At 46.7% G+C, this 21741-nt stretch overlaps 1 protein-coding gene across 1 annotated transcript in view; it reads right to left on the bottom strand.

The window, feature by feature from the left end:
* The window catches only part of ABHD12 (abhydrolase domain containing 12, lysophospholipase), an 86987-nt gene that overhangs the window by 16555 nt on the left and 48691 nt on the right, over positions 1-21741 (bottom strand). The window contains exons 2-4 of the mRNA XM_040620948.1: positions 18110-18234; positions 9984-10089; positions 1285-1404 (exon numbers count right to left, since the gene is read on the bottom strand). Coding sequence (XP_040476882.1) covers positions 1285-1404; positions 9984-10089; positions 18110-18234 — 351 coding nt within the window. The remainder of the gene's footprint in view (positions 1-1284; positions 1405-9983; positions 10090-18109; positions 18235-21741) is intronic.

Here is a 21741-nt window from a genome sequence, read left to right as displayed (position 1 = left end):
AAGGAAGCTGCAACAACAGTGACCCTCCCGGGGTTTTCAGACAATGCTCTGTTCAGAAAATGTACCTCCTCCTTCACCCATGCTGCTCTCCCAGAGATTCTTCTGAACAAGGCCAACCATGTGGGTAGAAAAAGCCAATTCCCGGTGAATCTGAAGGACATGCCATTAAAGCCACTCTTTTTTTTTTTTTTTTCCAAAAAAAAGACTTTATTTATTTGAGAGAGAGAGCACAAGTGTACGAGCAGGGGGAGGAGCAGAGGGAAAGGGAGAAGCAGACTCCCTGCTGAGGTAGGACTCGATCCCAGGACCCTGAGATCATGACCTGAGCTGAAGGCAGATGCTTAACAGACTGAGCTGCCCAGGTGCCCATAAAGCCACTCTTGAAAAGCATCTGGGATAAACCTGAGCAACGGCTTCACCTGCCACAGTCAGTGCCTTGGCAACAGCCCGGCAGGACACACTGGCACTGCTGGCACACAGCTGAGAGACAGAACTCACACCCATCCCAACCCAACAGCATGGTGGGGTGGCCTGCATGGATGAGTTTACCTGTGTGCACCCAGCTGGGGTCCCTCTGGCCTCCCTCTGCTTCCAGCTGTCCCTCCTTTGATGTCACCCCGATTTCTTCTCAGAACTCACTGCCCCTTTCCAGGAAGTGTGCCTCCCCCCCAAAGGGCATACCTGCCGGTGAGAAGGTGCCAGTCTGCCTGCGACCCTCAGACTGGGATGACACACACGGCTGGTGAACAGGAGACAGCATTCCCCAGGGGCACTGCGGCCCCAAAGTGTCACAATGACCCCTCTGGGGAACCACTGCTCCTTACTCACTGAGAAATCTTATTCCCTAAATCACTGGCCCTCCCTTTGCCCTTCAAATTACGTCAGGAAGAAGGAAACACCCCACTCTGGCCGAGGACCCGGGTCACTGTGACAGAGACGCAGCCTCCTCCATTCCCCCCGGGTGCGAGCCCCAGATAAGGGGTTTCTGGACACAGCTTCCCACATCTGCTTAACACGGCGGGTGGGGGTGGTTTCCCAAGGAAACTGCACCTGGGCCCACCTTGCCTACAGCTCTGCTCTGCTCTGAGCTTGTGGGAACACCGCTTCATGGGAGTTTCACCCTGACCCCTTTCCCCCAAATCCCATAAACTCTCTGCCTTTTCCTGTATTCCTGGGATGCCGCACGGCCCGACTGCCTGTACACTCCCTCACTGCAGTGGGTCAGTAGACCCAACCAGGCCAGCACTGCAGGGAGAACACGCTGTGCGGTCTCCTCTTCCTCACCTTGTGCCTGCATTCCCGTGCAGGTACAGGATGATAGGGTGGCTGGAAGCCAAGGCATCCTCGTACCACATCTGGTCCTTTCCTTGGGCATCCTTCCACCAGACAGCAGGGACAGTGTGCCTGGAAACAGAAACAGAGTGGAATGGCATCATCAGATGAGGATGACTGTTGACAGAATGACACAGGATCAGAGTCACAACTGAGCACAGAGCAGACGGGAGGCAAACTGCCTCCATGACCAGAAGAAATAACTACAGAACTCCAAGCTATAGTGATGGCTTCTGACAGCCTTGGCAGGAGATTTCGCGACTTGTACCCGGGCCCTGCTGGGCCACAGAAACTCCCTTTGGTAGCAGGTGGGCAGGGGTGGGGTGGGTGGGGGTGGAGTTTCTCCCGTGTGAACTGGACACTCTGTAAGGTAAGATCTAGTCTGGCTTGTTCAGCAGGCCTTCACCTGGGCCTTGCACAGAATGAGTGCTTAGTAAATACTAGCTAAGTAACACCCTTTCCCCTCATACATACCCATATTTTTAAGCTGTACACAATTTTTCATTTATTTTTATTTAAATTCAATTAATTAACATATAATGTATTATTAGTTTCAGAGGTAGAGGTCAGTGATTCATCAGTCTCATATAACACCCAAAGCTCATTACATCACATGCCCTCCTTAACACCCATCACCCAGATATCCCATCCCCCTACCCACCTCCCCTCCAGCAACCCTCAGTTTGTTTCCTTTTTTTTTTTTTTAAAGATTTTATTTATTTTGAGAGGGAGGGAGAGAGAGAGAGAGAGCAAGAGAGACCACAAGCTGGGGTGGGGGGAAGACAGGGAGAAGCAGGCTCCCCACTGAGCAGGGAGCCTGATGTGGGGCTCGATCCCAGGACCCTGGGATCATGACCCAAGCCGAAGGCAGACACTTAACCATCTGAGCCACCCAGGTGCCCCTACGATTAAGAGTCTCTTACGATTTGTCTCCCGCTCTGATTTCGTCTTGTTTTATTTTTTCCTCTCTTCCCCTATGATCCTTTTTTTGTTTCTTAAATTCCACATATCAGTGAAATCACATGATAATTGTATTTCTCTTATTGACTTAAAATTTTGCTTAGCATAATACCCCCCAGTTAACATCCACGTCCATGTAAATGGTAAGTATTCATCCTTTCTGATGGCTGAGTAGTATTCCAGTGTGTGTATGTGTGTGCGTGTGTACATAAAACACATCTTCTTTATCCATTCATCGGTTGATGGACATCTGGGCTCTTTCCATAGTTTGGGTATAGTGGACGTTGCTGCTATAACATTGGGGTGCAGGTGCCCCTTTGGATCACTATGCTTGTATCCTTTGGATAAATATCTAGTAGTGCAATTGCTGGGTCGTAGGGTAGCTCTACTTTCAACTTTTTGAGAAACCTCCATACTGTTTTCCAGAGTGGCTGCACCAGCTTGCATTCCCACCAACAGTGTAAGAAGGTTCCCCTTTCTCCACATCCTCGCCAACATTTGTTGGTCCCAGTCTTGTTAATTTTAGTCATTCTGACTGGTCGTGAGGTGGTATCTCATTGTGGTTTTGATGTGTATTTCCCTGATGCCAAGATATGTGGGGCATTCCTTCATGTGTCTGTCGGCCATTTGTATTCTTCTTTGAAGAAATGTCTGTTCATGTCTTTGGCCCATTTCTGACTATATTATTTGTCTTTTGGGTAATGAGTTTGATAAGTTCTTCATATATCTTGGATACTAGCCCTTTATCTGATAGGTCATTTGCAAATATCTTCTCCCATAATATAGGTTGCCTTTTACTTTGTTCACTGTTTCCTTTGCTGTGCAGAGCTTCTTATCTTGATGATATCCCAATAGTTCATTTTTGCTTTTGTTTCCTTTTCTATTGGAGACGTGTCTAGCAAGAAGTTGCTGTGGCCAAGGTCGAAGAGGCTGCTGCTGCTTGTGTACTCCTCTATCATTTTGATGGATTCCTGTCTCACATCGAGGTCTTTCATCCATTTAGAGTTTATCTTTGTGTATGGTGTAAGAGAATGGTCCAGTTTCATTCTTCTGTATATAGCTGTCCAATTTTCCCAGCACCATTTATTGAAAACTGTCCTTTTTCCATTGGATATTCTTTCCTGCTTTGTCAAAGATTACTTGACTATAGAGTTGAGGGTCCATTTCTGGGCTCTCTAATCTGTTCCACTGATCTATGTGTCTGTTTTTGTGCCAATACTATGCTGTCTTGATGATCACAGCTTCGTAATATAGCTTGAAGTCAGGCATTGTGATGCCCCAGCTTTGGTTTTCTTTTTCGACATTCCTCTAGTGATTCAGGGTCTTTTCTGTTTCCATACAAATTTTAGGATTGTTTTTTCCAGCTCTGCGAAAATGTCAATGGTATTTTGATAGGGATTGAATTGAATGTGTAGATTGCTCTGGGCAGCACAGACATTTTCACAATGTTTATTCTTCCAATCCATGAACATGGAATGTTTTTCCATCCCATGTCTTCCTCAATTTCTTTCATAAGTGTTCTGTAGTTTCTAGAGTATATATTCTTTTCCTCTTTGGTTAGGTTTATTCCTAGATACCTTATGGTTTTTGGTGCTATTGTAAATGGGATCGATTCCTTAATCTCTTTCTTCTGTTTCATTGTTAGTGTATAGAAATGCAGCTGATTTCTGTGCATTGACTTTATATCCTGCTACTTTGCTGAATAGCTGTATGAATTCTAGTAATTTTGGGGTGGAGTCTTTGGGTTTTCCACATAAAGTATCATGTCATATGTGAAGAGAGAGAGTTTGACTTCCTCTTTGCTAATTTGAATGCCTTTTATTTCTTTTTGTTGTCTGATTGATGAGGCTAGGACTTCTAGTACTGTGTTGAATAATAGTGGTGAGAGTGGACATCCCTGTTATGTTCCTGGCCTTAGGGGAAAAGCTCTCAGTTTTTCCCCATTGAGAATGATACTTGCTGTGGGCTTTTCATAGATGGCTTTTATGATATTGAGGTATGTTCCCTCTATCCGTACACTACGGAGAGCTTTAATCAAGAAAGGATGCTGTATTTTGTCAAATGCTTTATCTGCATTACTTGAGAAGATCATATGGTTCTTGCCTTTCTTTTTATTAACGTAGTCCATCACACTGATTGATTTGCAGGGTGGTTGAACCACCCTTTCAGCCCAGGAATAAATCCCACTTGGTCATGGTGAATAAACCTTTTAATGTACTGTTGGATCCTATTGGCTACTATCTTGGTGAGAATTTCTGCCTCCATGTTTATCAGGGACATTGGTCCGTAATTCTATCTTTTGGTGGGGTCTTTGTCTGGTTTTGGGATCGAGGTAATGCTGGCCTCTAGGGTTTGGAAGTTTTCCTTCCATTTATATTTTTTGAAACAGCTTCAGAAGAATAGGTATTAATTCTTCCTTAAATGTTTGGTAGAAGTACCCTGAGAAGCCATCTGGCCCTGGACTCTTGTTTTTTGGGAGATTTTTAATTACTGCTTCAATTTCCTTGCTAGTTATAGATCTGTTTGGGTTTTCTGTTCTTGTTTCAGTTTTGGTAGTTTATATGTCTCTAGGAATACATCCATTTCTTCCAGATTGTCTCATTTGTTGGCATATAGTTGCTCATAATATATAATTGTTTATACTTCTTCAGTGTTGGTTGTGATCTTTCCTCTTTCATTCACAATTTTATTTGGGTCCTTTCTCTTTTCTTTGGTAAGTCTGGCCAGGGGTTTATCAATCTTAAAATTCTTTCAAAGAACCAGCTCCTAGCTTCATTGATCTGTTCTACTGTTGTTTTGGTTTCTATTTCATTGATTTCTGCTCTAATCTTTATTAATTCTCTTCTCCTGCTGGGGTTAGGCTTTATTTGCTGTTCTTTCTCCAGCTCCTTTAGATGTAAGGTTAAGTTGTTTATTTGAGACCTTTCTTGTTTCTTGAGAAAGGCTTGTATATACCTCCTTCTTAGGACCTTTGCTACATCCCAAAGGTTTTGAACAGTTGTGTTTTCATTTTCATTTGTTTCCTTGAATTTAATTCTTCTTTGATTTCCTTTGACCCATTCATTCTTTAGGAGGATGCTCTTTAGACTCCATGTATTTGAGTTTTTTCCAAATTTCCTCTTGAGATTGAGTTCCAGTTTCAAAGCATCATGGTCCAAAGATATGCATGGAATAATCTCAATCTTCTGGTCCTAGTTGAGACCTGATTTGTGACCCAGTATGTGATCTATTGTGGAGAATGTTCCACGTGCACTTGAGAAGAGTGTGTATTCTGTTGCTCTAGGATGAAATGCTCCAAATATATCTGTGAAGTACAGTCCAGTGTGTCATTCAAACCCTTGTTTCCTTGTTGATCTTCTACTTAAATGATCTGTCCATTGCAGTGAGTGGGGTGTTGAAGTCCCCCACTATTGGAGCACCTGGGTGGCTCAGTCGGTTAAGCATCTGCCTTCAGCTCAGGTCATGATCCCAGGGTCCTGGGATCAAGGCCCACATCAGGCTCCTTGCTCAGTAAGAAGCCCGCTCCCCCTCCTTGTGCTCTCTCTCTGTCAAATAAGTAAATAAAATCTTTGAAAAAATAATAAAGTCCCTTACTATTATTGTATTATTATCTATGTGTTTGTTTAATTTTGTTATTAATTGGTTTATGTAATTGGCTGCTGCCATATTAGGGGCATAAATGTTTACAATTGTTAGATCTTCTTGTGGTATAGAATCTTTAATTATGATATAGTGTCCTTCATCTCTTATTACAGTCTGTTTTTTTTTTTTAAGATTTTTATTTATTTATTTGACAGAGAGAGACAGCCAGCGAGAGAGGGAACACAAGCAGGGGAAGTGGGAGAGGCAGAAGCAGGCTCCCAGTGGAGGAGCCTGATGCGGGGCTCGATCCCATAACGCCAGGATCACGCCCTGAGCCGAAGGCAGATGCTTAATGCCTGAGCCACCCAGGCGCCCCCATTACAGTCTTTGGCTTAAAATCTAATTTGTCTGATATAAGGATTGACACCCCAACTTTCTTTTTATGTTTATTAACATGATAAATGGTTTTCCACCCCCTCACTTTCAGTCTGAGGTGTCTTTGGGTCTAAAATGAGTCTCTTGCAAACAGCATATGGATGGGTCTTGCTTCTTTATCCATTCGATACCCTGTGTCTTTTGACCGGAGCATTTAGCCCATTTACATTCAGAGTAACTACTGAAAGATATGAATTTAGTGCTTTTTTATTACCTGTAAAATCACTGTTTCTGTATATTGTCTCTGTTCCTTTCTGGTCTATGCTACTTTTTGGCTCTCTCTTCACTTAAAGGATCCCTTTTAATATTTCTTGCAGGGCTGGTTTAGCGATCACTTATTCTTTCAGTTTCTGTTTGTTTGGTCCTGGAGGCATTTTATGTCTCCTTCTATTTTGAATGACATTCTAGCTGGATAAAGTATTCTTGGCTCCGTATTTTTTTCATTTAGCACCCTGAATATATCAATGCCAGTACTTTCTGGCCTACTGGGTCTCTGTGGATAGGTCTGCTGCCAGCCTTATGTTTCTACCCTTGTGGGTTACGGACCGCTTGTCCAGAGCTGCCTTCAGGATTTCTCTTTGTCTTTGAGGTTTGCAAGTTTCACTATTATATATATGTCAGGATGTTGACCTATTTTTATTGATATTTGAGGGGGGGGTTCTCTGTGCCTTGGACTTGGATGTTTGTTTCCTCCCCACATTAGGGAAGTTCTCTGCTATAATTTGTTCCAGTATACCTTCTGCCCCACTCCCTCTTTCCTCTTCTTCTAGGATCCCAATTATTCTAATATTGTTTCATTTTATGGTATCATGTATCCCTCTGCAGTTGCTCAGTCCTTGCTTGGACAGCAGTCGCCCAACCGCGCCACGGTTCACAGTTTATGGCCACCCCGAGCTGAGAGCCCTGTCTTGGGCTCACTGATTGCAGTCGGCTTCCCGGCTCTAATATTTGGGAGCTCTGCCGCACTCAGGCACCCCCGGTCTTCCTGTGACCCGAGGATCCTGAGACCACACTGTCCCACCTAGGATTTCACCACCTGAGTGCCTTTCAGGCAGGGACGTCCCTCCCTGAAGCAGACTTCTAAACATTCTGATTTTGCACTCTGCTGCTGTATCACTCCAGTAGCCGGCTTACAGAGGCTCCCCTCCCTCTGTGGCTTATCTTCCCATATATCACTCGGATTCACTTCTCTGCACCTCCTACCTTGCAGAGTGGTCACTTTTCTATTTGTAGAGTTGCAGCTATTATTTTCTTAGATCTCTGGTTGAGTTCACAGGTGTTCAGAATGACTTGATAGCCATCTAGCTGAGCTCCTGGGACCTGATGAAACCAAGTCCTCTGCCATCTTGGACTATCTAGTCTAAGCTGTACACAATTTAACTCACAACCACTTAAGATAGTTCGTGCTGTCAGAGGCCATAATTCAGCGACACTGATCTTTATGAGCTGGACTAGGAGCTGGACATCCTTAAAGCACCATTTCTAACAGACAGCAGATTCCAGAGCCTGCTCACAAGGCATCTGGGAGCAGACCCATCTCTGCAGGAGGAGATGCGCAAGCCAACATACTACACGGATGGACTGGTGTCAGCCCAGCTCATCCCACACCTGGCTGGGCAGGTGCACTTAGTCTCTCTGGCCAGAACTCTCCCTTGGGGAGATGGTCTAGTTAATCTGAAGTCAGTCCACATCAAATACTGTTAATTGCTGGGGAGGGTCTGAATGAATAAGGGTTTTGTTTGTTTTTGTTTGTTTTTAAAGATTTTATTTATTTATTTGACAGAGAGAGACAGCCAGTGAGAGAGGGAACAGAAGCACGGGGAGTGGGAGAGGAAGAAGCAGGCTCCTAGCGGAGAAGCCTGACGTGGGGCTCGATTCCAGAGCACCGGGATCATGCCCTGAGCTGAAGGCAGACGCTTAACGACTGCGCCACCCAGGCGCCCCTGAATGAATAAGGTTTTTCTGTAAAACATATTCACATTTATTAGCAAGAAACTTGAAGATATTAAACGGCCATTTTTAAATTTCCTAACTCTTAAGTTCCAGCATTTCACTTCTTCTCCTTCTCCTTCCCCTTCTTCTTCTTTTTCCTCTTCCTCTTCTTCAGAGGGTAGAGAAGGGAGGGGCAGAAAGAGAATCTTAAGCAGACCCCACGCCCAGTGCAGAGCATGACGTGGGGCTCAATCACATGCCCCTGAGATCACGACCTGAGCCAAAATCAAGAGTCAGACCCTTAACCGACTGAGCCCCCCAGGTGCTCCTCAGCATTTCACTTCTGTTTCTTTGACCCATTCCAGAAGATCACACTTTGGGTGGTTCTGACCATAATCACTCTTTGGCAATTATAAACCCATGGGACCAAAAGGCACATTTTAAAGGTCCTGGACGCTGATGTACTTCCAGAAGTCAGCTTACCCCAAACCCAGTGCTCTTGACAAAGGCCCAGGAAGCTCCCACCCAGAGGAGAAGAACCCTATTCCCAGGGCTCTCCTGCCCCTGCCAGATGGAGAGCTTATGCCCACAGACAGACAGCTGAGAACAAGGCCTACTGCTGCCCGAGGGCCCACAGCGCCCTCATGACAATATGGGGCGCAGACCTGGGCAGGCCAGCCAGGGCCCAGCAGCACTCAGCCTGGCTGTCACTAAGTTGAGTCTCGCCATTGCTGTCACTAAGTACAACCTTCTTGGGTGATTACTGTGGGAGCTTTCAGCCTAAGTATCAGCACCACAAACACCCCTCCCTCAGTAGATTGCCCTAACTACTACCCAAGGAAGAGGTCCCCACTAACAACCCCTTGTCCAGCAGGGGGGCTGACCAATTTCCTACCAAATAGCTCTGAGCAAAACACATCAAGCTTCTAAGGACACAACAGCAAAGTGTCCCATGCACTAATTGTGTAATTAGTAAGATTAAATTAAACCAGAAATAACAAAAGCCTAGTCCCAGCATTAACTCCTAGAATAATAATCTCCCCATTTTATGCTCTTTACCCAGGACCATTAGATATGGCTGAACTTCCTCACGGCCCACACTGGGAAGCCACCCACAGCCTTTTGTTTAGAAGCATCTCACATACCCAGCAGTTTTCTGCGAGGGCAGGAGACGTCATGGCTGCTGAAAGAGAAACCCAGCTACATAAAGGGGCAGTGATGCCAAGCTGCTTCTGAGAGAAGAAAGAAAATGCCACAGAAAAGTTGGTCATTTTAATTTAGTTGTTCAGAAACACCCACTTGTCCATGGGGGAAAAGCAGGAAAACATATTCCAAGGAGACAGAAGTCACAGAACTGAAGTCCAATTTAAATTTGTGGCTCAAAAAAAGTCAATACAAGAAGAGAGCAAACACCACCATTATCAGTGGCTGGAAGCACTTTGTGTGAAAGAAATCCAGCTGTTTTCAATGTCTAAACATTCCCTTCTCTGAGAAGAAAGGGTATATCTCAAATCTGTGCTCCTACTCTCTTTTTTCCCCCTGGAAATAAGGCTCTCTTCTACAAACAGCCTGGTTCACAAAACCTTTGGTGTTTCAAAACCTTGGAACAGATCTGATGCTATCTTTGTGCTCCATTAGGATCAAATCTATCCAAGATCTCTGCTTTGGAAGCGGAGAGGGGGAGAATAAAAATGGACAGGCGATTGTCTTGGACAACCCTGGCCACGCTGCCGGGCACTCACCAGACTCCAATGGTCACGTCTTCCTCTGGCTGGAGGTAGTAATTACACGTGTGATTCAAACCTTGATCCTGTGGTTTTTTCAAGTCAATGAAATAGGGAACCCTCACTGTGGGGGACAAAGAGATGGAAACCAGGATTAGTGGGGGCAGACGGACACAGACGTGTACACACACATAGCAGAGGTGAAGCTCTCAGGAAGTGCCAAGTCTTCTCCAACCCAAGACTGCCAGGTACGCAGAGCCCCCCCGGCCTCAGGTGCAGGGCTGGGTGAGCACGTGCTGGCACGCCGTGGGCACACCTGCACATCCTCTAGCAAGGATGAAGTCCGAGAACAGACAGGCTCCTGATGGTTGTTCACGGCAGAAAGACAAAAGTGGGGGAAGAAAAGATCCCTGAGGGGCCTGAGGGACCTCCTGGCCGTGAGAGAGTCTAGAGATGGTGACGCCAGCCAGGCCTGGCTAAGCCACAACTGAAGGCTGGAACCTGGATGGTGGCGGTAGGGACAATGGGAAAGGTGACAGGTGGGTGGTGTGTTCTGGAGCCAAGGCCACAGGACTTGGTCACCAAGTGAATGTGGGTGTGTGTCCGTTAAGTGGGGTCCTGAAGTTTCTAGTGCTGTCACTTCATGCAGAGAGGACAGCAGGAGATGAGGTTTGGGTGCGGGGAATCCACAGAGCCCATCTAGAGTTGAGTGTCGCCAAGAGGAACTGTACAACAGGAGCCCTACATTTAACAGGTCACCTGCCAACAGAGCCGAATTCTGTAATGCGCCCACACTGTGGAAAATCTAGGGGCCATTAGCTGGAGACCCACTGAGACCCACTAACGTGGAGGAAAGTCCCCAAAGTACAGGTAGAAGAGCAGAGGAGCGAGACGACCGTATATGCTGCATTAGCCTCATAAGGTTACTGTAAACACAAGCAAATGTATCCAACGTCACAACCCACGGCGGACTCGGAAAGAAATAAAGGAAGACAGAGGCCAGGCTGTTACCAAAGTGTGTGTGCCAACACACACACGCACACACGCGTGCATGGGCAGGTGGGCGATATTTAATTTTACCTTTATACACTGTTGCACTTTCACTGCTTATGGTGAACACAATTTTTAAAGCTATATCTAGTCAAAAATTGAAAAATTTAATTTTTTTCTTTTTGAGAGAGAGAGAGCATGCGAGCAGGGTGCAGGGGAGTGGGAGAGGGAGAAAGAGAATCTGAAGCACGCTCCAAGCCCACCGTGGAGCCCAGCACAGGGCTCGATTTCATGTCCCTGAGATCATGACCTAAGCTGAAATAAAGAGTCGGATGCTAAGACAACTGAGCCCCCCAGGTGCCCCAAAGATTGAAAAATGTAAAAAAAAAAAAAAAAAAAAACCCAAAACCTTGAGGTGAGATTTACTCACTTTATCAAATGGTGACTCCCAAAGGGGGTAGGGACAAACAGCAGGAGGGTCCTGGCCTCAAGGCAATCCTACCTTGCATAAGGGAGTCACACACCTCTGTACAGTTTTCTTTGGTGAAGAGAGTTGTTTCATTACAGAACTGCACTTATCCACACGGCGCAAAAGCCAAACATGCTCGTCTCCCACTACGTCCTGTTCCTGAGCCACAACCTTTGATCTCCCCCTCAGGGCCTTTGCACTTGCTGTCCTCTCCACCTGAGTACTCTCCAGCCACATACCTGCACATTTGGCTCTTGCTCCTCAAATGCCCACTGAAGCTCAATACACATTTGCTGAAGAAATGAAATACCCACTCTTGAGGACATGGAGACGCACACGTGCTCCTTCCCCAGGGAGTCCCTGAGCATTTCAGAGCATGCAAGGAGATAAGTCTTCCCACAAGGGCTGCCGTTGGTACTTTCAGCTTCTTAATCCACCTCTCCCCCAGGGAGAAGGCTAATTTTTTTTTTAACTTTAATTATGACTTTCTCTCAAAAGAAAAAAGGGGCATCAAAGGGGTGGCATCGTGTGTTCTGGTGCTGCCGCCAGGCCGGCCCCATGCCGTGCACACCCTCCTGCCGCGCCTCCTGTGATGTGCACACCACCTCTTCAGCTTTAGAGCTCTTGTGAGGTCACCAGCTCCTGTCTCACAGCCCTGGGACTTGCACCCGGGCAGCCTGACCCCACAGCCTGCACTCTTGACTAATGACACAGGAAGGAAGAAAGGTAAATGGCCCTCATGTCCTTTTCAGGATACCCCGAAAGATACACAAGTCCCAACCCCCAGTCCATCAGAATGTGACCTTATTTGGATACAGGGTCTTTACAGAGATAATCAAGCTAAAGTGAGGCCATTAAGGTGGACTTCAATCCAGTAGACCTAGTGTCCCTATCAAAAGGGAAAACTGGGACACAGACACAGAAGGGACAGAGGAAGACAGTGGACCGGTACCGGGAGAAGCCAGCTGTGTGATGACAGAGGCAGAGGCTGGAGGGGTGCAGCCACAGGCCGAGGGAGACACCACAGACTCCTGGCCACCACCAGAGGCCTGGAGGAGGCAAGGAAGGACCGTGCCCAGAGTCTCAGGGAGCGTGGCCCTGCTGACACCTTGATCTCAGGCTTCCAGGCTCTAGAAGTGGGAGAGGATCAATTTCTGTTGTTTTAAGCCATTCAGTTTGTGGTATTTGTACAGCAGCCCCCGGGGACCAGGGCAGCCATGCTATGGGGGTCAGATTTTACTCTGGCAAGGGGACTCAGAGAAGGCTCCTGACCAGAAAGAAGGCTGGCAAGGGCCTGTGTTTCCCGTGCTGTTTCAGACGCGGGTACCTACTCCTGTGATCTCCATCCTGGGACATTGTTCCACGCTGTGGAGCTGACGGCTGCAGCTTCACGAGCCCATTCGTCACCTGACAACTGTGAAGTGAAATGACTTCCTCAATCAAACTCTGAAAACCCAAACCCCAAGCCCACTGTTCCACCCCACACCCAGGTTCCCTTAATTCTGCTCCTGAGACTGGAATTACCTACCCCCAGCCCCCACGCCAAACAGAAAGTGGGTGTCATCAAGGGCTGAGGGCACTTGGCTTCCACTGGCTCAACTCTCAGGCTTTGGCGGGTTCTGTGTTGGGGGAGAAGGCGGCCAAGCTACTTCCACATGACCCCACAGCTCAAAGGGAACGTCCTACCTGTGAAGAGTGTTTAATGAGGATTAGCAGCTAATCCCCAAAGCTTCAGGCCTGAGAAATCTAGAAACCGAGAAGCCAGATTCCCCTCCAGGAGGACCTCATTCCACAAAACTTATCTTCCAGCCCACTTTTCTTTCTGCTGCAGAAATAACTGTGAAGAAGGCGGCAGCGAAAGGTCCGAGTCCAGCAGCTGCCGCCCATGTGCCTCTCTTCCCAGGGCGCCCCTCCGGAGAGTGGAGGTCCAGGTTCAGTCCAGGAGGTCAGACAGCTCCAGGGAGGTGTGGCCAGAGGAACCACTGGTAACTACTGGTCTGAGTAAGCAAAATGCCACAAAGGGACGGGGTCAAGGGGTGCAGGAGGAGGGTGACAGGATATGCCCAGGACAGAACATACCTCACTCCTGCTGGCCAGAAACAGGTGGGTACCAGGGCCCCCTGACCTCCTGTGCTATCCCTTGGCCCCAGGACCCTCGGGGCCCTGCTTCATTCACAGGGTTTTTGGAGCAGGACACAGCACAGGGACCACAAGCAGCCCACCGGGCACGGGGCAGGGGCAGGAGTGAGGAGCCCGGGACAGTGACCAGCCCCTCCCCGCTAGCTATACAAGTTTGGCCTCACACACAGCTTAAGCGCACAACCCAGGAACCCCATACACATGCTGCTGTGCCCACAGGCCTGCAAGACACATCCAGCGGCTTCAACCCCACCTCTGGCTTCCCCTCCTTCCCATTTTTCATTATTCACCCGCTGGCCACACTGTCATTTACTGGCAACCACATACCAGAGGGCGCGATTTAGAGAGGATCTGCACAAACAGCGTTCAGTGAATAACCAGTGAGGACACGACTGAATGGAAAATGACCTAGTCTACCATCCCTTTAGTCCATCTGCAAAATACATGATAGGCTGAGAGGCTATACTACTTAGCCACAATGGACACTTCTGACTGCCTGAAGATTTTAAACATCGGGGCTACCCCTCATCCCAGTCACTGAGGCACTGGAAGAGGTGTGGTGCCGACAAGGGGAGGGCAGAGGCCTCTCTGGGTTTTATCAAATTCTAACACTGTGATGGGGGCTGTAGGGCCTTCCATAAGAGCAAAGGGGATAAGAAAGGAAAATAGTAGGGAGGTTCCTCAAAAAATTAAAAATAGAAATACTGTATGATCCAATAATTCCACTACTGGGTATTTACCCAAAGAAAATGAAAACACTAATTTGAAAGGATACACACACCCCCATGTTTACTGCAGCATTATTTACAATAGCCCAGATAGAGAAGAAGCCCAAGTGTCCATGGACAGACGAATGGGTAAGGACAATGTGGTATACACACGCACAGCAGACTGTTACACGGCCATAAAAATGCACAATATCCTGCCATTTGTGACAACATGGATGGACCTAGAGTGTACAACGCTAAGTGAAATGAGTCAGGCAGAGAAAGACAAATACCATACGGTTTCACTCATTATGTGGAACCTAAAACAAAAACAAATGAATAAACAAACAAAAAGCAGAATCAGACCTGATCTGTTTGTAAACACAGAGAGCAAACTGATGATTGCCAGAGGGGAGAGGCATGGGCGGACGGGCAAAACGGGGGAAGGGAAGTGGGAGGTACAGGTTTCCAGGTCTAGAGTGAGTGAGTCACAGGGATGAAAGGCACGGCAGGAGGAACGCAGGCAATGATAGTGCAATCACATTTATGGTAACAGACGGTGGCTACACTCATGGTGAGCACAGCCTAATCACCATGTTGTACACCTGAAACTAATGCATATTATGTGTCAACTACTCCAATAAAAAAATTTTAAAAGGAAAGAAAGAAAGCTATCAAGGGTTAAAAGGGACTGCCAAGAGGAAGCATAAGGATTATTATCCTGGAGAATGTTGAAGCCGACTGGCTGGCCTTCTGCTTTAAAAACAAATACATAATTCATATATCTAACCTATTTCCCAAAAAAGGCCCAAGGTAATATGAAGAGAAGAGCAGTTCTGTGCAGGCCTCTGAACCAAAACATTCCTTCTCACCGAGAGACAGTTCTGGATCCAAGGGCAAAGAACTGCAGAGAAGATATCCAGGCTTCATTACGCAGCCATAAAAAAGGATGAGATCTTGCCATCTGGGACAACGTGGGTAGACCTAGAGGACATTATGTACGCTAAGTGAAATAAGTCACACAGAGGAAGACAAATACCATAGGATTTCACTTACATGTGGCATCTAAAAAACAAAAGAAAGGAACGAACAAACTGAAACAAACAAAAACCTGAAACAGACCCACAAATAAAGAGAACAAACTGGTGGTTGCCAGAGGGGGAGGGGGTGGGGAGATGGGCAAAACAGGGGAAGGAGAGAAAAAGGTACAAACTTCCTGTTAAATATACACACCACGGAGATGAGACGTACAGCATAGGGAATACGGTCAATCCTGCTGTAGTCAGTCAGGATGCTGACAGATGGTGACGACACTTCCTGTGATGAGCGTGGAGTAATGCATACACGTGTCAAACCTGTGTTGTACCCCTGAAATTAATATCCGGCTGTATGCCAACTATACTTCAATTTAACAACAACAACAAAAGTCATCTAGACTTGCAGACCACAGAATACTGGGTGTCACCCAACATCACTGACACTGGAGTCAGACTTTGGAACCTGAGTAGGTGAAAAGCGCATATACTGACGTTTGTGTGTAGAGACGCAGACAAAAGAGACCAGCAGGAAACAGATCAGCAACAACACTAATCACTTCCTCAGAATGATTTTCATTTTCTTCTTCGCCTCTCAGTTAATCTTCTGTTTTTGGAATGCTCATGTAGTTTTTGCTTATGAAAATATATTTAAAGCAGAATAACGCCTATGTTTTTTCTACAGCTTATTTATCTGATTTATGAATGTGATTTCAGGTGGATTTGTGTGAACTTAAGAATATATTCCTTGATTTTGTTTTGAGGCCCAAAAGACTGTTTAGACTTCCTTTAGAGTCCAAACGGAAATCCACAGGATCATGACCCACATTTTGAGGAGACAAAAATGGAGGAGCTACCCCTCCAGCACCATGGGCTGGAACTGCCAAACCACTGCAGGCCAGCACTGGAGACCCCACTCCCCCCCAGAGAAGGCAGCACAGACAGCTAACGAAACCACCTCCTTTACAACCGCTGCAGGAGGCGACCGCACGGCCACACAGCGGACATCTGGAAGGAGAGGGTAAGCGACTGTCATCTCCTTGTGGAGGTGCAGGGGACTGGACTTGGAGAACCCAAAGTTCTGCCCTGTGGAACATTCTACCATTTCATTAGGAAACCAACCGAGCAACACTTGCGGGCTGTGTCTAAAGCGGCCCAAATAACTGATCTGAAGACAAGCAATTCAATTCAAATATTTGCTGAGACCCCACCATGTGGCAAAGGCACTTGCCCAAGGCACCCGGAGGCCTATAGAGCTGGAAAAGCCATTCAGAGTCCCTCCTAAAGTCTGACATCAGGGTATCTGCAACCCGGTAGCTTCGCGTTTATGTGTAAACCCAAACTCTCTTCTATGCTGGACCGACTGTGGACAGTTAAGGGTTAAAGTCAGAAAATCAAAACTCCCTTGATTTTAGTATGCTGTTAGTTCCTTTTAAGTTTGCGCCTCTCACACTGACAAAAACATAGAGAGGATAAATTTCTCGAAGTTCAGCTACATTTCCATGAGAAAAATCAAATGCCTCTTGGTATTACAAGTATTTTACACTTATTTTAAGACACCAAATTAAAAAAACTTACTTTAGATTTACAAAGTATTAAACACTGACCTTACTACTTCTCTTCCTCCTCCCACTGTTCCTCTTTAGAGCAGAAATGCCCTTTGTAGCCAGCGACTTCCAAGTTCCTGTGATTAAGTCCACTGTAGACTTCGTAAACCTGAACTTGTATGCCCAGGCGCCTACAGAGCCTGCAGCACTGCGTTACTACAGATGAGGGCTCTGGAGCCCTGACACGCCTGGCCCCGTGCCACCCCCTCACCCCGCATGCCACAGGCACATGTGAGCCATCCCAACACCTCCTGTGTGTCCTCCCCCTCATCTTCATGCTCTTCCTCCTCCCTCCTCTCTACCAGCAACGCTGCTGCCTCCCACGGCATCAGCCACAGCTTTCAAACCTCTCCTCCCAAATACACAAGGTCCAAACCTACTCTTTGCAAACCAACAGCTAAGAGCATACACAGAGCCCGCCTCGGCTGGTTCAGATGCTACCCGTACCTGCAACCCAAGCTGAAGGTCATCGCCGACGGAGTACCTGCCGTGTGCCAAGCACCGCGTTCTGTCTTCCAACCCTAACACTCACAGATCCGGCCTCTTCCCTCCTCGCCTCGTCTTGAAGGTGTAAAATGATGCTCCTTAAGAGGACTGTTACCAGCAATTATGTACCTGGGAGCCCTCTGTCTTCTACTCCTAAGCTTGAGACTTCTGGACCTTTCTCCTCCCGCTTGCACAAAAGTAAATACACAGCATGAAAAAAAAAACCACCTTTGGAACACACAAGGTCTAAGTTAACTCAGGGGAACTACAACACCTATACAGTCAGCATATAATTCCACAGAAACCAAAGTATGTCACGCTGGTGGGTTTTTGTTTTTTTTTTTTAAAGAAAAAAGTCCTAATTATTTTTGTTGAAGGTGGTCACCTTTCAGTGGTCATCTTTTCCAAGGACAGTGAGCCTCCTAGATGGCACAAGGGCAGAGCACGTCCAACACAGCACTGTTAACATCCTCACCCACTGCCCTAAAGGAGGACCCCCACCCAAGCAGGGGTTACCTGTGCACACAACTGTTAGCCCTGGAGGGCAATGTCATCACTGCAGCAGCCTGTAACTGGGAAGGGGTACAGGGAACTTTCTGGGTAATAGAAATGTTCTATTTCTTGATCTGAGTGGTAGATATAAAAATATATAAATCATCATGCAAATGGACTCTTACTAAAATTCAAGGCAAAGTGGGCATGTGGTACTTACCGAAATTCAAGAAAATCAGTTTGGCCTGTATCCCAGGACATAGTTTGATGAGAAATGGAATGGCAACATACAATCCCAGAACACAGAGAAGTATCTTCCTCAGTCGGAACCACAGGCCCTTTCGCCTGTAAGAGAGGAGCAATTAACAGGTCAAAGACTGTAGGTGCACTTTTGCTCCCGTTTATTAATAGCATTATCAAAATCACTAACCAAAATCCACATGTCGCTTTCCCCACAATAATTGTGCCAGTAATAAGACTAGCCTCCCACCTACTTTTGTTAAAATAATTATTTTAGACCGGCTTTCAATCTGAGCTTAGAACTTGAGTGCGTGGGAAGGGGGAGGGTACATAGTTTCTCCCGAAAGCCAACAGACCGTGCTGACGATTTCCTATGCTCGCCCTGCGATGAGAACATAGCACAGACATCAATCAGCTCCTCAGCACGTGACCAACCTGAAGCCAGACAGTAGCTGCAGCTTCATCTCGGGAGAGTGGCTGGCTCTAGGCCACGTGATCACTGCCCCGCAGACCAGCCTCAGGCACAGGCTGCCCACTGGCTCCTTGGAGGAAGTTGAAACATCCACAGAACCTGCCTGACCAGGTCTGAGGAGCGAGCAGGGGGCTGACAAGGAGATTGCAGCTGACACAGCCTGTCTCTGCCTTCCAGCCCACATTCCATCTGCCACCACCGGCTGGAGGCTCCTTCTCCAGGCGTCGCAGGCCAGGTCTCCAGACCCGCTTCTAAGCCCACCCAGCTCCAAGACTTCCTCATCCTATTCCTGATGCCTTTTCAAAAATGTCCCTAGTCCAGAGATTCTAAACTTCTTGGACTAAGGGTTTCTCTACAACTAGAAAACTGAAGCCCCCAAAGATCTTCTGTTTACATGGTTTATATTTATGACTATTTGTCATGTAAGAAGTTAAAATAAAATTTAAAAATATTTATTCATGTATCTAATAATAACAAGAAAACCATTAAATGTTTATAATATAATTAACATTTGTTATTTAAAAAGTGATTATAGTTTCCAATAAAAAAACTTTTAGTGAGGAGAGCGGCATTAACATTTTTACAAATTTCTTTAAGCCAGACAGCTTAATAGAAGACAGACGGATTCTCAAATCTTTCTGCATCCAACCTGTTGCAATACCACATGTCAGGTAATATCTGGAAACCCTGAGAGAATGAGTAAAAAAGGCAAATAATATCTTTGCGTTATTACGAAAATCATTTCGACCTTGCGGACACTCTGAAAGGGTCTTGGGGAGCACCCTTAGGAACCGCTGCTCTAACTTATCAACCCAGTGTAAACCTGAATGGGGCTAAGTATTTATTTCTGGGCTGTTTCCAAAATAACTATTTAAGGTGGTTTTAAGTATATACCTGGAACTGCTGACACATGCAATCATATGGATGCATCTCAAAAGCATTCTGCTAAGTAAGACAGACACAAAAGACTATATAATGTATGATTCCGTTTATCGAAAATTCTAGAAGACACAAAACTACAAGGGCAAACAGAACAGTGGTGGCTGGGGATGGAGGGAGATTGCAAGGGACACAGGTAACTCTTAGAGTAATCAAAATAATTTTATCTTAATTGTGGTTACACATTTGTATGTGTAAATAATACCTCAACAAAGCTGATGACAAACAGGCATAGCTGACAGTATAATTCATTCACTCATTCACCTGGTTGACTCGATGCTAGCACTCTTTGGGCAGCGGACACTAAGGGACGCAAAGGAAAGCATCTGCATCCATGCTGTGCTCCCAGCTCAGTGGGGCAGGCACAGAGCACCACAGGCACACCGTGGTGCAGGGTGATCTGACCCAGTCTGGGCTGCCAGGGAGAGGCCCTGGGAGGAAACACTAAGTTAGGAATATAGGAGTTAACTACATGATGTGGAAGAACAGTTTAAAATGGCATCTTAAATTCCATGCACAATCTGCCCTTCCAATGATGAAGGGTGTACAACATTGTGCTTAAAGTTGCTGGCTCCGAAGTCAGATGATCTAGTCTAACATCTAACCTGCCACTTACTAGCTGTGCAATCCTGGACAAGTTACTTAAACTCTCTGAGCTGTGGTTTCTTCCCTGCACTGAGGGCATAAAAGTGGTACCTCCTTTGTGGGGCTCCTGGAAGGATTACACACAATTATGCACATACAGTGCACACAGGAGTTCCAGGTCTGCAATTTATCTAAGCTGTCATCACCGTCTTCTTACTCCCAGTAAGGGAAAGAGCAGGGACTGGGCCTAGTAATGGGCCTGAAAGGGAAGGCTGGGCACAATGGGAGAGATCCAAAGAGGCCAAGAAGAATTCAGGACTTTGTTCTAAGAAAAAATGGAGAGCCCATAAAAAAGAAAATAGCCTGCAATCAAATACAGAACCATCAAATGCCAGATGCAAAGCTCAGGCTTGGGTCCTCTGCTCCGGCCACATTGGCCATTCCTATGTCCCTTGTACAATTTGGTCACTCACCCTCCAGAGCCTACGCACATCTGGCCACTGTAAGGTGTTCAAGCAGCTTGTAATTTTATGTCCGCAGAGCAAGGAAAGCATATGGCCACACAAAGACTCGATGAAAAACATTCATGGGAGGCACCAGGTTGGCTCAGTCGGGCGGCGTCTGACTCTTGGTTTTGGTCATGGGATTGAGCCCCACATCGGGCTCTGCGCTAGGCACGGAGTCTGCTTGGGGTTCTGTCTCTCCCTCTCCCTCTGCCCCATCCCCCCACCTGTGTTCACGCTCTCAAATAAATTAATTAATTAATTAAATAAAAACACAAAATTCTTGAAATTTTTATTCAAAATAGCCATTGAGATAATACAAATGTCTACCAACAGGTGGATGGATAAGCAAACCATGATTTATCCTTAGAATAGAATACGACACAGCAAGAAAAGAAGCCAGCTATGGATACATGCAACCATGCGGGTGAACCTCCAAATAACTATGCTAAGTGAGGGGCGCCTGGCTGGCTCAGTAAGAAGAGCATGTGACTCTTAATCTCGGGGTCATGAGTTCGACCCGCACATTGGAGGTAGAGATTACATTAAAAAATAAAACTAAATAAAAAAAAAATCTGAGGGAGTTAAGATGGCGGAGGAGTAGGGGACCCCTTTTTCAGCCGGTCCCCTGAGTCGAGCTGGATAGGTACCAGACCAGCCTGAACATCCACGGAATCAGCCTGAGATGCAGGAAGATACATCTGGATCTCTACGAATGAACATCTCCAGCGCTGAGTATTGAGGTAGGAAGCGGGGAGCCGTAAATCGTGCACAGATACGCACAGATACGGAAGAGAAACGGAAGAGGGAGGGAGCCGCTGTGCTCGGGCGCCGGGAAGCAGTAGCCACCTGCACGGGGGAGTGGACGGACTTGCGGATGGCACCCGCGAGAGAACAGACTGAGACTGTTGAGCCTGGGAACACGGGCACGTCCAAACTGAAAACCGGAGCTCCGGTGCGCTCACTGGAACCGGACTGAGACCGGGAGATTAGGAGCGTGCGCAAGACCAGACTGAAAACCTGCGCTCCGGAGTGCGCGTGAACCTCACTGAAACAGGGAGCTCAGGGAGGTCGGGAGCGTGCGCGGGGCGGCTGGTGGCTGGCAGTGTTGGA

This window comes from Ursus maritimus, unplaced genomic scaffold (assembly GCF_017311325.1).
Source record: "Ursus maritimus isolate PB19 unplaced genomic scaffold, ASM1731132v1 scaffold_38, whole genome shotgun sequence".
NCBI classification, from domain to species: domain Eukaryota; kingdom Metazoa; phylum Chordata; class Mammalia; order Carnivora; family Ursidae; genus Ursus; species Ursus maritimus.
This window is presented reverse-complemented; position numbering and strand designations above follow the sequence as displayed.